Genomic DNA, 17,521 nt, shown 5'->3' with positions numbered 1-17,521 from the left:
GTTGATATAAATAGAACTGATTGTAGGGTAAATGGGCTCACACTGTATGATATCATCTAATATCAATTGCAGGCCACTGCATTGAATCAAATAGAAATCGTATAGTGGCAGACTTTGTGATATCAGCAAATATTGTATGGTGTCCAAAGAATCCATATAATAGCATGCTGTATAATTTGTGATTTACACCCCTAGGCAGCAGATAATAAAATAGGAATAATAGAGGGTGTTCTGTAAATATACAGTAGGCCTACTTTACATTCCCATATCTGGTCCTGGGCGATATTGTCAGTCATGCAGCCACGGTGTTCAGGAACTCCTCCTCCAGTCAGTGATGGATGGGGGTTATTGTCTCTCACCCCAGCTGCAGCCTGCACACCACAACCCTGTTCTTTATTTTGTCATTTCTAGGGCTTCCGGTGTGTTTTATGTAGGCCAAGATGGAGGGAGGGAGGGAAGAAGAGAGAGAGAGAGATGTGGGGTCAATTATTTTATCCTCTTCTTTATCTTTTTATTGTCACCAGAATATTTCAATGTATTTACCATGGGACACAATAATGAAGACAATAGGAGGAAAAAAGTAAACACCTATTAGTAATAACTTGGATACTGCTGTACTTGATTATAAATTGAGTATAGTTTTTGTGTGCTCACCAGAAGAGAAAATAACACTATTTAGCCTACTCAGGCTGAACTTTTGCTGTCGCCATGTTGTGTGTGTTGTACAATTAGACAACACTCTGAATGTACAGTTGTGTGGGTGAGTTCCATGCGTCTGTTGGGGCTGCAGGACTCTTAATCTGGATTATCATGCTTTTCATAATCAGTTTGGCGAGCTGTGATTCTCGGCAGCGCATGACACATCTGGATGATGTCGGTGAAGGGGAGCTGTGTGCGTGTGGGACTGTGTGAGAGAGAGAGAGAGAGAGAGAGAGAAAGAGAGAGAGAGAAAGAGAGAAATAGAGCGTGTTGAGACTCCTCACTCCGCGGTCCTTGCGCACACAAATGGAGAGGGAACCAGCAGAAGACATCCCTGACCGGCGGGTTTAGTCACATTTCCATGCACAGCATTATTTTTCGTGTAAGTAATATATTCCTCATCTCCATTCATGTTGCCATTCTTTTTTTCTTCTTCTCTTTTTTTGTTGTTGCAAAACATCATCAGTGCTGCACACATTTGCTGTTCCATTCATTTCTCTTGGCCCGTAGCGTTTTGCAACACGTTCTTACTCACTTTAACTTCTGCTGTCACGTCTGCATGTCACACTTGTATTGTGCATGTCCAGGATAGAGAAAGAGTGCAGCTCTGGAGGTAAAGGTGGAGGTGTTACACTACATTCTGTGACCTGCATTTTGCTGTAAATAGTCACTGCACAAGTTGAGGGGCCATGTGCTGTTTTGTGTACATTTATATTTTATGGCCTAATGACCCTATTTGATTTTGGATTGGGTCACATATTTTGGCAGTTGTGACAGCATACATTTTGTTTTGAGTAGCTTAGAGATACGTCTGTCTGCCCAAATAGTAATTATTTTCATTATGTATTCATCTGTTGATTATTTTCTCTAATTATGTTGTCAGAATATAGAGAAAAATGCTCATTATATCTTACCAGAGCCCATGTGTCACATTTAGTTGCATGTTTTATTTGACTTTATTTGTCCAAAACTCAGTTGACTCAGTTTTCTCTCATATATGACAAAGAAAAGCAGTAAATTCTCACATTTAAAAAAAACGGAACCAGCAAAGATTTGCTTGAAAAATGACTGATTAGGCCTAACTCATTTTTAATGACTTTCACTGTACACACACTCAAAATAATAATAACTTTTATTTATAAAGCGCCTTTCACAAAACCTAAGGACACTTTCCAGAATTACTGGGGCTAAGAAAAGCTAAGGGAAGCTGTGGTGAACAGGTGGCGTATGAAGAGTTTTTAAACATGTCCGGGGATGTAGCATTGCAGATATCTACAGGGAGGGTGTTCCAGAGGGACAGGGCTGCAACACTATAGGCTCTGTCTCCAAAGGTACAGAGTCTGGGATGGGGAATACTTCTCATGATCCTTCAATAATAATAATGTATTATCTGTTTGATAGTAATTATTATTGGTAAAAAACTGAACAGTAACTATACACCATAAATTACTGAGCAACATGGTTGCATTTCATTTCAGTTCAAAATATGTTCCGAAAACACTATTGAAATATATTTTCAAACTCATCAAACCATTCACTGGACCCCCCCCCCCCCCACACACACACACACACACACCCTGAATTCTGTACAGAAGCATCTGCATCGGACCTTAAGCATAAAGGAATAGAACTGATAGCAAGGGAGGATTGTGATGTTACTAATAACTACAATCAACACTGGGTCACAGAGATGAGCTAGCTTGGAAACGCACCCCACCAAATGTTGGCTTAGCCCATAATCCGGCTGTGTGTGATTTGTCAGATTTCACAGTAAAAGCCAGCATTAAATTAATCTGAGATTGTTAGTCTTCGTGTCTGATCAGAGGGTGGCAAACACACACACACACACACACACACACACACACACACACACACACACACACACACACACACACACACACACACACACTCTTTCACTGATTGAGAATGTAAAGGATTGATCGAACACGTTGCAGTGCACTTAGAGCAGATGTGTGCTGTGTTTCGTGCTACAGTCCTCACACATCACTATGTACTTCACATGCAGCCTTATGGCGCAGTTAACAGCTCTCTTATAGGCTATTACAGTTTATCATTAAGCATCACACGCTGCTTAACCCAAAATGACTCCCCACAAATAAAAGCTCAACCAGGCGACAGAGCTCCAAAATTCCAGCAGATATTACTAAAATAAACTTTTAAATTTGGCTGAATGCTTTCAACAACACAGTTAAACCAAAAACCCAAAGGACAGTTTGGGGAGTCAGCCCTGATAACACACACACTTTGCAACATATTAGGAGTTTTTGGGTGGAAATCTTTAGGAAAGAATTCTTCTTTTAAAAAAGGACCGGTTTTCTATGCATAACATAGCCCACATCGACTGGCAGCCAATGAAGTGTGGCTATATGACTCATTCGCTTACGGTAACAACCAATATTTTTAGCTATGCTAGCAGCTATGCTAGCAGTAGCCTATGGCTCTATGGATCAATACATTTTGTACACACATTCGTGGTCTCCAGAGGGTTATTCCTACTGACGTGAGGTTTGTGGTTCTGAGTGAAATGTCTAAACAACTATTGGATGGATTTCCATGAAATTTGGCACACACATTCATGTCCCCACAGGATGAATTATAATATTAGTGATCCCGCAATTTCTCATCAAGCTGCACCATCTTCATCATCTCTACTATTGCTTATTATCAAAACCTAATACCATTCCCTCAGTTTTACCATGTTAGTTCGCAAAGTTATTTTAGCATGCTAGCACGCTAAACTAAGATGGTGGTCATGGTAAATGTTGATAAACAGAATGTTTACATTGTCCTTTTGAGTACTATGTTAGCAAACAGATTTTAGCATTTAGCTCAAAGCACTGCTGTACGTAAGTCTCACAGAGCTGCTAGCATGGCTGTTGACCCTTAAGGGCCTTTCAGACCAAAGGCTGGAACCCATTGTTTCAGTGGCTTGCGTCGGGGCCACGACGGCGTTTTGCGGCCTCAAGCAAAGCGTTGGCGCAGGTTCGCTACAGGTCTGTTGAACTCTGTACCTAGCGCGCTGTAGATGTGTGGTGAACCCAGCGGCATAAACGGTGCAAAACCGTGTTTGGTCTAAAAGGCCTATTACTGGGTAGCTAAACCAACATGTTAAGTTTAAAATTCTCCACAGTGGATATTATACCACTCAATGCCAAAAGATGCACATCCAGTTGCAATGAGGTTATGCAAACAAAGCAGCAGTTATCTGATATATGACCATTTGGATTAGTGAAAAGAATACAGAAGCATCTGGAGTCCAAACAGAGTCCATTCACAGCAGCTTCCAAACTGGCTTGATGATATGACAACATGTCCTCTTAGTGTTCTAAAATTAGCTTGGACAAAACATTGTTAGCTTAACAGTGGTTTAGCCTGATGGCGTGTGAGTGCATTTGTGTGTTTTTGGACACTTGTTTTCTTCCCACCCTGTGAAAAGCTGCAAGGAAGGTCTAATGTCGCCTGGCTGCATGTGTGTCTGTGAGGTTTATCTCCCCATCCATTTTGGGCGAGAGCAGATTAGTCAGAACCCACCAGCTGCTGTGGAATTGCTTGAAATTGTGCCACACAGCACTGTAATACAGTTACATAAAATGTGACCAGTCAGAGGTGGGCTTTAACTTGAATGAAGAGCAGGGCACTTGACCCAGAGAGACAGCGAGTAAAAGAGTCCCTACTGGGCCTTTGTGCTGTTTCCCAGCTTGTGTCCAGTGAAGCAGAGCTGCTCTTTTCTCCCACAAAATGAGAGCGGATAACACGCATCGCCTCTCTGTTCTATGTTAGCATCATTTTGACAAGCCAGTAGGTGGTGGCTTGTCAATGTTAATGCTACTGACACTCAAAAGCCACATGGGGGGAGAGGGCACCTTTGAACTCTCCTTACTTTTTCTTTCAGGATTGAATATGTAACTCTTTAAACAGCTCGAGGAGACACCAGAGGGAGTGCTGTGGCTCGTCTGACAGTTAGCTCTGTAGAGGCTGAGACTGGAAGACGCTGTAGTTGTTTCCTTGGGGAGATGGCGTGGTGAAAACCACTTCAGGGAGTGCCTTTTTCCTTTGTTCGGAGATAACATTTTTGACAAAGACAAAAATAAACTCTCTTTGTTTAATACTGAAAGGTGTCTTTACTCAAACTAGGCCTTTTTCATTTCGTATTCATGTTCACAGAGGGCACAGAAATTGAATGAATTCTATATACAATAGACATCCAATCAGCCCCAAAAGACATTAGATCCAAGCTGCCCTAGTTTGTGCAACATTTGGGGGAGACTATCTTGTCTATTTTTGCATGCCTCTAAAGCCCATTCACTATGTGGAGCGGCAGCTATGGGAGAGGTGCTTATTTGGATCGGAGTCATTCACTAGGCTTCGGATTAATGTAGATTTCGACAACTCTTCAGAGCCAAACTACGTGACATTCACACAGTAATACGGAGTTGGCACTTGTAAGCAGTTTCTGTAATAAATGAGGCACAACTGTAGAAAAGATGCCCGTCCTCTTTTTCTCTCTCTATGGCTCATTCCCTCAAAGCTTTTATTTGTTCCGCCTCCGAGGCTTAATAATGTTGCTGACCGTGTTCTTTATTTATTCTCTTTCACTGACTCTTAGGTGCCTTGGCTGTGCGATGTAAAGTCAAGAAATGGCAGAGCTCGGAACAAATGGGGAAAGAAGTGAGGGTAAAGGAAGAGGAGGTGGCGGACCTCTCCAGGAGCCCCACGGCCCGGCGGTTGGCCTCTCCCCAGTGGGTGGGACCAAGAGGCATCGAGGGATTGTGATCCAGCTGACCAGGACAGAGGGAGAGTGGAACAGTCTGGATGACAGTGAGCTCATCTTCTCCATCGACCACGATGACGACTACCCCTCCATATCTCTCTCTAAGGAGAGGCAGCTTTCTGTTGAGGATGACAGAAAGTTGCAGTCCCAAGCTTTCCACGTCCCGCTTTCCCCCTCGTCCCCTGGCTCGTTGGGCAACTTCTCCGCCAGTGGCCCCAGCTTCCTCTCCCCGGGCACTTCTTCGCCCACCCACCGACCCCTCGCGAGCCTGGTCAAGTCTCTCTCCACAGAGCTGGAGCTTAAAGAAGGCTCCACCCTCAGACCTAGGCCCCTCCTCAGCCTCGTGAAGTCCATCTCCACGGAGATCTCCCGCTCAGAACCCGAGGTGTCGCAGTCTAAATCAGACTCCCGCCTCAACCTCCACCTGTGGAAGCAGCTCACGCAAACAAAAAATCGCAGCACTGGGGACTCTCGCACCGCGCCCCCTTCTCCGAGCTCGCACTCCCCTAGTGGAGAGAGTCTGAAAGGGAGCTTCTTCAAAATGGAGTTAGAGGACACCAAGAGGAAGCTCTCGGAGGCCGTGCACGAGCCCCTGAGCAGTATGTTCAGTAAGATCATGAGAGAGGAGAACGCAGGCAGCCCCAAACACCAGTGTAAGAGCCATGGGGCTCATCACGTCAGCTCCAGAGCTTTGGGGCGCGAAGGTAGCACCGACACGGTTCTCTCTGAGTCTCCTGTGAGGAACACGAGAAAAGCAGACGCGGATGTTTTTCCCGTGTTTGACTGGCCTTCTGTCAGACATCCAGGGAGCAGCCACTGCCCTGTGCATCACAACAGGCAACATCACAGGGACGAGGAACTGGAAATACGTACAGACGGCGACGTGATGCAAGTGTTAGCCATGGAGAGATCACCTACCCTTGCAGCGCCCCTGGTTAGGACTTCCCCCCTTTCTCAACCCCCTCATCCTCTGCCACGCATGAGTTTATTCTGCGTGGCAGTGCTGTCCTATGGCTATTTCATCCTACCTCTCAGTCCGTACTTCTCTGGCCTGGCTCTGGGATTAGCGCTGGGCTTCTTGTTAGGACTGTTGCTCATTAGGATGGGTTCCCGCAGGACGCGCCGCTCAGCTCCTCCACACAGATCAGCACAGACTCTGTTGGGTGAAGGCATTCTGACAGGTGGCACTGTCAGCACTGAGCCTGACACCCTCAAGGTAAATCTGATGATTCGTTAACACATTTCTCAACATGTCTTCCAGAAATAACACCTGACAAAGAGCGCTTATGCAGAATCATCAGACTTTGAATTTCATTTCTTCGTTGCACCCAACCCTTATCCGTTAAAGCAATAGTTGGCATTTTGGGAAATACGTGTACTCGCTTTGTTGGTGAGAATTAGACGAGAAAAATGAATACCACTCTCGTGTCTGTCCGTTACAGACAGTTAGCTAGCTTAGCGGCACAACGTCTGAGAACATGGGAGAAACAACTTTTTAAAAAAAGAAGGCATTTTTACTCCAAATACAGTACAGTTAACGAGTGACTTAAGCACCTCCGCTGACTGCTTCCCTCGCAGAGTAATGCTTCTCAAAGTGGCACGCAACTACATAAGATGCCCAGAATGCAATTACAATCTTCAATAATAAAAGCTGCCTGAGCCGCAGCGGTAATTACTGTTCTCCTACTGGCTACTGAGCTCGGCGAGGGGCAACCGGAGAGGACGGCTACCACCCAGACACTGTCAGTTCCAGAGGCAATTAGTGGGGATACAGGCAGGAGGAAGCTGTAATTTGTCAGGGTGCAAGGCAGGGTAGGGGGAGTGGAGAGGGGTGGTGATGGCTGGAAATGGGGGTTGTGCTGTCTCAGTGTTAAGATAATTCCCTTGTTTGGTCATTAGCAGGTTTGGTTTCAGTCTCATGGCTGTTGACATGTGAAAGTCAGAGCGGCAAGGTTTGTGAGAGAACAGTCATGGTGTTTTTAATTGCGGCCACAATTCTGAACGGTGTTAGCAGAGGCTGACACCGCTGTATGAATAAAGTACAAATACAATTTCAGTTTAAATAATAGATTGTTTATTAGTTAATTGGAGCATTAGGAGGGAGCATCAAGCTCTCAAAGGGGACCATGCAGTATGACACCATTCAGCACACATGCAGCAGTCCTAACAAGGCCGGAGTGGGACTCACTTTCAGCCCTGGAGTTTCATGCCTTAGACCGGCCCACTTTACTTCACGACTGACTATATTAAAATAATGTAATTAAAACCTTAGTATATACAACAAAAAGTTTGATTCATAAACACGAACATGTTGTATTATGTTTTGTACAAATGCTAGCATCTTGCACTGCTCCTAACTAGCTCAGCTTACCTCATCGTCTTCATTTGGCGTTTCACTCTCGCTGGTTTTAATGAAAAAGTAGCTCAGTTTAGCACATTTGGCCACGGTACCTTCTAGAGCAGGGGTGTCAAACTCATTTTCACTAAGGGCCACACTGGGAAAAGAGAATCACACCAAGCGCCAGACATGTAGAGTTTATTGACGTGCTTTTGTTACTGTATCTCACTCCTTTTTTTTTTTTTTTTTTTACATTTTGGTAGCTTTATTCCTCATTTTTGTTGTTTTTGTTCTGACTTTTTTGTGGCTTTCTCAGACATTTCTCACCTTTTTGTAAATTTGTTGCTTTTTCCGACATTTTTGTATGCTTTTTGTCGCATTTTTGTTGACATGAAGCCCTACAAAAGTGTTCCTTAGCCATCATAGAATTTAGCAAATCAAGCAAAACAACAACAACAACAACCTATTTCACAGCCTGAATATGAAAACTCTCTGCTTCTGGGGGAACGTCTGAGTCTCAGAGTCAGCAAATCTGCCATATGTCTGCTTTGAATGTCAGCTAATTGGAGTTTAAAAAACACTTTCCTGTATTTTTGGTTTGGCGCACAACTAGGCGGGCCAAAATGTATTGTGAACCCAAATTGATATACGGGCCGGTTTTAAATCTGCAAGGGGCCGGATGTGGCCCGCGGGCCTCGAGTTTGACACGTGTTCTAGAGCTTACCTTTATTTAATTGTCGCCTTTTCACAGCCGTTTATGCGCTTTCTATTATCTGTTTATATAGCTTCTTTTAGCTCGGGGTCGCATCCTCCAACACAAGCACCGCTGACTGAAGTGTATGAGGTGACGGTTTGTTTTTGTTATTTAGTAAGGTACCGTAAATACGTCATTGTTTACCAGGCTGCACTCTGCGAGTGGGCTGCATGAATTTAGAGAACAGTGGGCTGCAAGGAACAATACATAAATATAAAGAGTGGGCTTCGAGTTCAGGCAGCCTAGGGACATCACCCACGATTTTCAACTTTGATTTCAAACCAGTGCCATGACTAAACACCGGCTCTCGCGACCAAAAAAACAGACCCGGTGCTCCCAATTAGCCAATCTGGCCCGAGTCCTAATGAACACTTCAGCATATGCTGAAAAGGCATTACGTTTTATATTTGAATGCTTCTTCATTTTTTTTAATTTCACAGGATTTTAAAGCCAGCAAATTTACACTAATTAAATTATGTCTATCTGGTTATAGAGTTGTGTTCAAGCATACATTGACCCAATGCAACTCCAGACATTAAAGAAATAGTTTTGGAAAATGTACTTTCTTGCTGAGATTTAGATAAGAAGACTGCTATCTCTCACAGTTTTGCACACTAATTATTAATGGTAGAGCCAGGAAAGGCTTAGCATAGCATAGCGAAACGATTAGCTTGGCTCTGTTCGAAGCTCAAAAATACACCTACCAGCACATCTAAATGCTCACTAATCAACACATTAAATCCTGTTTGTTTAATTCATATATAAATTGTTAAAAACACTGATTTGTGGTTTTCCAGGTTACTGTGCCATTCCTCAATACATATAAGCTGTAGTTAGCTCAATACTTTGCATACAACTTAGTCGATTAAGCTAGCTTTGTCAAGCAAGAACTAGAATCTCTTAGCCACAGCAGTGACATTGAATGTATCATATGATTCATTTCTGATTTCATTTTATTAGCATCGGTTTACACACTAACCGAAGCCCTGCGTCTAATTCAACCGTTACCATCTGTAACCCAAAGTCTGTGATTGGTGGAGGTTGTTGACAGCAGCATGAAGCCAGAAAAGGCACGTTGCCTTGAAGACCAAATCCAGGAAACAATGTCCCTTTAAACTAAAAGCAATTTTTTTGTTATATTCCAGAATATTCTCGATTGCTAACATTATTGTGGATGACTAATCCTCTTACCCCTCAGCTCGCAGACTCGCCTCCTGTACTGCTTTGGTTTCATAACTAATTCAGCCATATTAAAACATAATTTATGTTGAAATCCATGAGAGGAGAATTTACCAAGAGAGAATTTACCAAGTATGATAGTTTGGACAAAAAGACTGCATTGTTAGGCTGATTACAATCATCATAGCATGATTTTCAAGACTGGAACAATTCCAGATCTCGTGTTTATAACTCATTTGAAACTGTGCACGGTGTTGATTGAAATTAACGCTCACTTTCTTTCTTTTCAGGGCTGGATGAATGAGATACATGATTACGACCCAGAAACCTACCATCCAGCTCTGACTCACTCCGTGTTTGCCGCCCTGGAGGGCTCTTGTCTCCGTCTGGACTCCCCACGTAACAACATCAGCCGCAGGGCCACGTACGATGAGAGAATCCACGAGACCACCTTCGTCAAGTCACGCTCCTTTCAGCTCGCAAAGAGCAAAGTATGATGACTAAGTAACTGTGTTATGGGAACATTTGTTCTGTATTTCAGGCTGTTTTTTGTATTTTTTTTTATTGGGATCTACAAAGGAAAGGGAAGGCCTGATATATTTTGGTGTTCTGGGGATGTTCTGATGGTGTATGTAGGGCAGAGCTGCAGTAAACTTAGTCTAACTTTATGTATCATTCACTGTCTTACTAATGAATGCATAGGATTTAGTACAGGGCCTGAAGTTGCTAGTAATACCTGAGAGAAAATAAACAAATATAGTGAAAAACATATTTGAAATCAAGTTTAATGGCAAGAAACAGTTAAATCAACTTCTAATGTTGGTTCAGCTCTTTAGAATTAATTTCATGAATCTGACTGCATTGCTCATTTAACGGTTGCCTTTTGCTTTGACACAAAACAAAAACTGTTCCCCAAAGGTATTCCTGCTGCCATCTGTGTTGGCTCGAAAGCGGATGTGGAACCCAAAGTATCCCATCTGCATCCAACTGGCCGGGACAGAGAACTCCCAGGAGGATGAGGGAGGAAGGTCGGAGGAGAGTCGGAGAGAGGAGCTAGGAGCTGAACCGGCAAGTCCGCAACAAAGTTCCTCCAAACACGTCCATGGCCTTCCCACCACTCTTTACCTCTTCGGCCGCACAGGAAGAGAGAAAGAAGAGTGGTTTCGCCACTTCCTGTTTGCATCTGTGGAGCCAGAGAGGGAAAAGGAGAGGGACAGACAGAAGCCTGGCAGATGTGTGTCCAGATTTGGTACGAGAAATGTTAATAATGCATTAGAGAAGAGAGGGCTTCCAGATAAGGCATCTATACAAATGCTACATATATGTGTGGATTATGGATTACATGCTCCAATTCTTTGCATTTCAAAGCCAATCCCTTTCAAAAGAACATGCAGATCTCATATTTGTTTCCTGACATGACAGGGCTAAGGCATCAGAAAAAAACAGCTTTGTTTTTACTGTATTTTGTAGAAAATGACTAACGTGTATAACCCCCTTGTGCTTTTTATTTTCTAATGCAAATCTGACATTTGATCTGGCATCTGTCACACCTCCTTATGACATCACCACACTCTTGTTTATGGCATTGGTTAGAAGTAGTACTGTATAAAAAATTAAAGTTGCTGCGTCACATTCTTGGGAATTGCTGGCGATTGATAAAAGTGGTTTAGTGATTTTAAGGATTTTAGTTTGACATATTACCTATATTTGTTTTCTTTTTTTGCAGAGAGTTAGAGGAGAAGATTGATACCATTCTTATGTCACGTGGCTTATGTATTAAGCAGGAACAGCGGGTTATCTTAGCTTAGCATAAAGACTGTAAATAAGGGGAATCAGATGGCCAAAAGTTACAAGCTCACATAGTAAATTTTGTATAATTTCCACAGCACTAATTCACCATACCAACATCAGAGAGATTTCATACACTCTGCTGCGCTTAGCTTCTCTTTTTTTAACAGAAATGTTTTCATACAAAACTCAACACGTTCCTCACATTAAAAGTGTACCTATGAAAAGAATGCTGCAAGACTTTTAATGTGAAAATTAAAACTTCATTCATAGTAGCCTAACATGTTCGGTGAAAAGGCAAAGTGGAATGCCTGACATGACTCTTGCTGTGCTAATGGAATGAACGTATTTTCTGTGAATGGTCGTTAAATAACCATAACCAACAATGCTGCCTGTGTTCTCCCAGGTGACCCAGCATCGGCACAGAGCGTTAATGCCCAAGGTAATGTCCCAAGCAGCAGAGGCTCCAGCGGAGTGGACAGCTGTGAGGACGACGCCCCCTTCACACCCCCAGTCCCCTGCATCCCTGCAGCTCCTGTCAGTCAGACCTCCAGTAGCACCGGGGGCCTTTCCCTGCTAGACTACCCCGGATACATGGCTCGCCTCCTGGCCACAGAGGAGTTCACCCCCCTCTCCAGATCTGGAGCCAGCAGCACAGCAACAAGCCCCACCATTAAGGGAAATGTAAGTCATGCTCGCAGATACAATTAAGTGAATCAAATGAAGTGAGACTGTAGGGACATTCCATAGCTGGACAGGTTACACGTTATCTTAACAGAGTAAAGTGACACAGCCCCAGTGGTATAAAATGGCGTAATTATTCCACTGTTCTTCCTCTGTTTTTAGCTCTAAATTGGACTAAACCAGCACTTTTCTTGTCCTTGCTCAGCTTTTACTCAGGTGTCCTTTTTTCTCTCCTTTTTCTCCAGTGTACCTGTGATCTAGCAGAGCACCCTGGGACGAGCCAGACTGCGTGGGCTAACGCTCTAATTGGTCGAATCTTCTGGGACTTCCTGCGAGAGAAGCACTGGGCCGATGTGGTTTCCCACAAGATCCAGAAGAAGCTGAGCAAAATCAGAGTGCGAGCAGCTTTATTTAAAGTTATAGTCAATTTACCCATAAGTGTGGACTTGTGTGTGCATTTTATATCCTTTAAAAGCTATGCAATATTCTTTACAGCTGCCTTACTTTATGAATGAGCTGACTCTGACTGAGTTGGATATGGGCTGCTCTATGCCACAAATCTCCATTACCTCCAGACCAGAGGTCAACCACAGAGGTTTGTACAAAATGGAGATGAAACACGGAGAGATAAAGAAAACCATACACATACCCAATATGCAAATGCAACATATGCAAGAGATGAGTAAGGAGATGGCCTGTTGCTCATGTGATTACAGCTGAGTACTGCAGAGCATCAGATCAGAAGTTGTTATCCTGTTGTAATCTCACAAAGCAGGAGAGCCATTAGGCCACGGCCTTTGGAATTTGGAGCGTATTGGCTTGTGTGTCTGTGTGTGAGTGTGTTTGTGTGTGTGTTTTAAAATCAGAGAATCTGGCAGACAACACTCCTAATGACGAGCGAAATGAAAGTGTGTCAGCATGCGTCTACGTGTGCGACCTCATGGTTTTTCTGTTTCTCCGCCCAATTCGCTGTTACACAACCGCCCGTCAACAAATTATCCTGTTTTCAGCCCCTAAAGGGGATTTATAATCCCTCGTAATTTGTTAGAAATTTAATTTCAAGGCTTGATAATCGCTGTAAAAGCTGTTTAATCCGCCCACTAGGCAGTGGGTGTCCAGATTGAGCTGTGTGTTTTGTGAGTTTTGTCTTGATTTCGTTGGTCTGGTGTTGACCTTTTTCCACCACCCCCCTGCAGGCCTGTGGGTGCAGATGCAGCTGGTCTACACTGGCGCCCTGCAGATGACCCTGCAGACAAAGTTCAACCTGTCCAAGCTGGGTAAGGAGGGCGGTCAGGATGCAGACTGTACGGCTGAAACCGGTAGCCCACGGTCAGTACCACACACACACACACACACACACACACACACACACACACACACAATGCAAACATAAATAAAATAACCGTTTGGGAATGTCTGTTTTCAGCTAATCCAGTGAATAATGAAAAACCTGCAAATAAAGATTCCCTGAGAGATATTACAGGGGTTTTCCAGTGATTTAGTATTGCACTTCCATAAAGCTATGGGATTTTATGGAAGTGAGAGACAGATTTTTGTTTCAACACATCCTCATACCTAAACGATAGAATAGGTCAATTGTCAATGACTCCCAAAAGGATATAAATGACATTGATAAATTGATAAATTAATCGTGACTGTTCTATTTAATGTCACGGGCGCAATTTTAAAAAAGGCAGGTAATGTCGAACGGAACCAGTTATGTTTAGGCAACAAAAATACTTAGGGTCAGTAAACATGGGATTGGCTGAAAATGCGTCGCTTAAAACTACTATAATGAGGATGTAATGTGACGTCACTGATGTCGTTACGGACTAAGATCCGTAAAAAATGTATTTGAAAAAGTGATAGTTGACTTAAAGGTGCTCTAAGCGATGTTGGGTGACGTTACTTCTTGTTGACGTTCAAAGTATTTTCAAACAAAACGAAGACTAGCTCAGATTAGCATCTAGCTAATCAGACAGATTAGCGCCGCCTGCTGTTATGGAGACGTATTACGTCTCGTCGCTTTGGTGTGTTCCGAGGCACTTTTTTGACCAATTTGGGGAGACTGATCAGCCCAACTGCCTTTTCTGCCGACGTTTGGCCGTCGGCTCTGTGTGTTTTACCCTTAAAGGCCTAAAATGCCCAAAAAATAATCTTTAAAAAATAAAAACACCAGAGCCTCCAGTCCCCATCATGCAACTCAATAGCGCCTATTGTTGGACCTTCACTGCCTGATGTCATCATCAGGGGTATTTTATCAGACTTTAAAGAGCTCCCTCCAAAAAACCAAAGAACACATCAAACAGCTGTTTTGACAGGCTAAGTAGTACTCCTCGTGATGAGTTAGCTACCCTTTATGTGTAAATTCTGTGGAGTGAAAAAAAATCATTTGAAGGTGTATATCATCATATTGCCCAGGCCAAGTAGCAGGAGTGATAGCCCACATAACACAAAATCCTGTATTTTCATTCTCATCATAGCATGAATATAACCACCTACACAGCCCTCTTTCTATCCCTTTATCCCCCTGGTCTCTCGGCTGATATTTAGAGCAGAGCTCCACATTACACTGATAAGCGTAGACCTGCCTGTCATAGGCCTGCAGCGGTGGGGATTACAGTCCAGGCTAAGCTTTACATTAGCTGTCTGTCGTGCATCTGAAGCTTTACACAGGGAGAGAAAAGTTGTGTTTTTTTCATCTTTTCAAGCCGCTGAGACACTTTTACAGAAATTGCAAGATTTGTTCTTAAACAGAACTCAATCTGATGGTTAAATGTCACTTTTTTGAATGCAAAAAATTATTTTGACGCTTCCATGCATATCATACATTTTGTCATCCATTCGCCCGTTCCTAACTTGTCTGCCCGCGCATCCTGCCAGCTGCAAGCCCATCTTCAGCATGTTGGCGGACAGTGATGAGGAGTCCTCCAGCGCTGGTTCATCTGATGAGGAAGAGCTGCTTCTCTCTGAGCCTCAGGGTCCAGTGGGAGAGAAGGGATCCACGCCAGCTACTGATGGGTAAATGCTGATATATAAAGTAGTGTAGTAAAAAACTAAATTCTGGCCATGTGTTTCCTTAGTACAAAAAAAAGGCTGTTTATTACAATACTAAGTACTTATTTGACTCTTTCAAAAGATGTTCAGAGTAGGTTTTGTTAATTAAAGATTACAAATGTACCACCAACTGCTACTTTTGGATGATATGCAATTAAAAATACTTTTACATAAACAGCTACTGAAAAAGGCAGAACGTGTATCCTTTAGTAAGCAACACCTCTAAGCGTTACTTCTACCCTTCTGTGTTGTGAATGCTCATTTTTCCAAAGCAAAAAAGAACCTGCGCTGACATCACACTCCAGATGGCTGCAGCTTTCCTTTTCATTTCCATTTCAGACTCTCAGCTCCCCTCAAATTTAGACTTAGCATCTAAATACTAAATCTCCTCTCCTCTCCTCTCCTCTCCTCTCCTCTCCTCTCCCTCTCCTTCTCCTCTCCTCTCCTCTCCTCTCCTCTCCTCTCCTCTCCTCTTCTCTCCTCTCCTACAGCACAGGGAGCGGTAAGACTGGACGGAAGATTTTGAGATTTGTGGACAAAATCGCTAAATCCAAGTATTTCCAGAAGGCGACAGAGAATGAGTTCATTAAGAAGAAGTTTGAGGAGATGTCCAACACGCCTCTGCTGCTCACTGTGGAGGTTCAAGAGCTGTCAGGGGCTCTGGTGGTCAACATCCCACCGCCCCCTACAGACAGGATATGGTAAATGCTGAGGCGTTGGAGCGGTTTCTGTCCAGACAATGTAATCGTGACACTGTAAACTACCTCAAATCCAGTGTGGATTTCTGTTATGCTATTTCTTGCTGCCATAAGCTCCAAGCAAAGCTTGGTCTAGCTCTCTGGATATAGACACTGATATTACCTTCCACATTTCAGACTAAATTGTGGACATTCATTTCACTCGGTACCAATTACTGCACGTCATGAACGCACCGCAACTTCAGAAACAGCCATTATCAAAATCAAATCAAATCACAGTGTTCAGCAACATGTTGTGTTTGTCACCGTTTGCGTGTGACTCATTTTCCACACCTGATCTCCTGCCAATTTAATTATTCTACCAATCCATTTTGGGCTGAAGCCTGTTTCAAGCACTGAGGCAACAAACGAGACTAAAACGTGACCGAAAACAGCAATTAAATAAAGATGTGATAGATTTGATTCTGTTATGACGTCCTCTGTAGGTACAGCTTCTGCGTGCCCCCCAAGCTGGATCTGCACGTCCGTCCCAAACTAGGGGAGCGGGAGGTGACTTTTTGTCATGTAACCGAGTGGATTGAAAAGAAACTGCAGGATGAGTTCCAGGTAAAAAAAAAAAAAAAACATCTACCATCTACAATGCTGTCATTCTCTTAGCTTTCCTTACAATCATGTTACTTCTCCTCCAGAAAGTGTTTGTACTGCCGAACATGGACGACATCTACATACCCCTGATGCATTCTGGGGTGGACAGCCCTCAAGCCTCCCAGCCACTGTCCTCTCAGTCCCGACGGTCCCAAAACTCCTCCACGGAGTCCATAGAGAGGATCCCACCTGAGGTCCCTGGGGCAGAGCCGCACTAGTGCCTCGTGTTGACGATCAAAAGAGCGCTGACCCTGCAAAATGGATTCAAAAGGGGCCGAAGCAGAAGAAAGAGAGCATAGTTACATTAGCCCCTATAGACTTCAGTAGCAGACTCGCTAACCCTTGTGTTGATGTCTGAACCAGGAGTTCCTGAAGCTCTGACGTTTAGCGCTGCAGGCAGTGTTGTAGTCGAGTCCCCAACTGTTGAGTCCGAGTCAAGTCGCGAGTCCCCAGCGTTCAAATCCGAGTCCAACTCACCAAAGAAGAGTCAGAGTCGAGTCTGAGTCGAGTCTCGAATCCAGAGAACGGCGACTGGAGTCAGAGTCCAGGACTCGAGTACTCCATCACTGCCTATTACACGTAAAAGTAGTCAGAAACTTCATCCAACTTCCTAGTCCTATTTCATGACTGCTCAAGTCCGATTTCATAAATCCTCGAGTCCGAGTCCACGTGCGTGAGTTTAAGGTGAGACACTAGTCCAGAGAATAGTGACTCCAGTCCAGGACTCTCTCATCACTGGCTGCAGGTGTTTGGGTGACTGATGCAGAGAGATGGAGGTTTGTTTACTGTACAACCAACTACAACGAATACCTTTTTGCAAATGTTTACATGTGAATTATCCCTGTGAGAGCATATATATATATATATATATATATATATATATATAT

The 17,521-nt window shown here is 43.6% G+C and overlaps 1 protein-coding gene across 1 annotated transcript; it reads left to right on the top strand.

Annotated features, from left to right (window-relative positions):
- The first annotated feature begins 915 nt into the window (after positions 1-915).
- On the top strand, positions 916-17,506 carry tex2l (testis expressed 2, like). Its single transcript, XM_039789227.1, has 12 exons — positions 916-1,081; positions 5,327-6,707; positions 10,053-10,253; positions 10,681-11,011; positions 11,957-12,234; positions 12,480-12,629; positions 12,730-12,829; positions 13,431-13,563; positions 15,118-15,255; positions 15,783-15,992; positions 16,475-16,595; positions 16,679-17,506. Exons 2-12 carry the CDS (start codon positions 5,358-5,360, stop codon positions 16,850-16,852), a joined length of 3,186 nt encoding a protein of 1,061 aa, XP_039645161.1. The 5' UTR covers positions 916-1,081; positions 5,327-5,357; the 3' UTR covers positions 16,853-17,506.
- The last annotated feature ends 15 nt before the right edge of the window (positions 17,507-17,521 follow it).

This window comes from Perca fluviatilis, chromosome 21, assembly GCF_010015445.1.
Source record: "Perca fluviatilis chromosome 21, GENO_Pfluv_1.0, whole genome shotgun sequence".
Taxonomy (NCBI): domain Eukaryota; kingdom Metazoa; phylum Chordata; class Actinopteri; order Perciformes; family Percidae; genus Perca; species Perca fluviatilis.
Note: the sequence above shows the minus strand (reverse complement) of the source record. Positions and strands in the feature narration are given on the sequence as shown.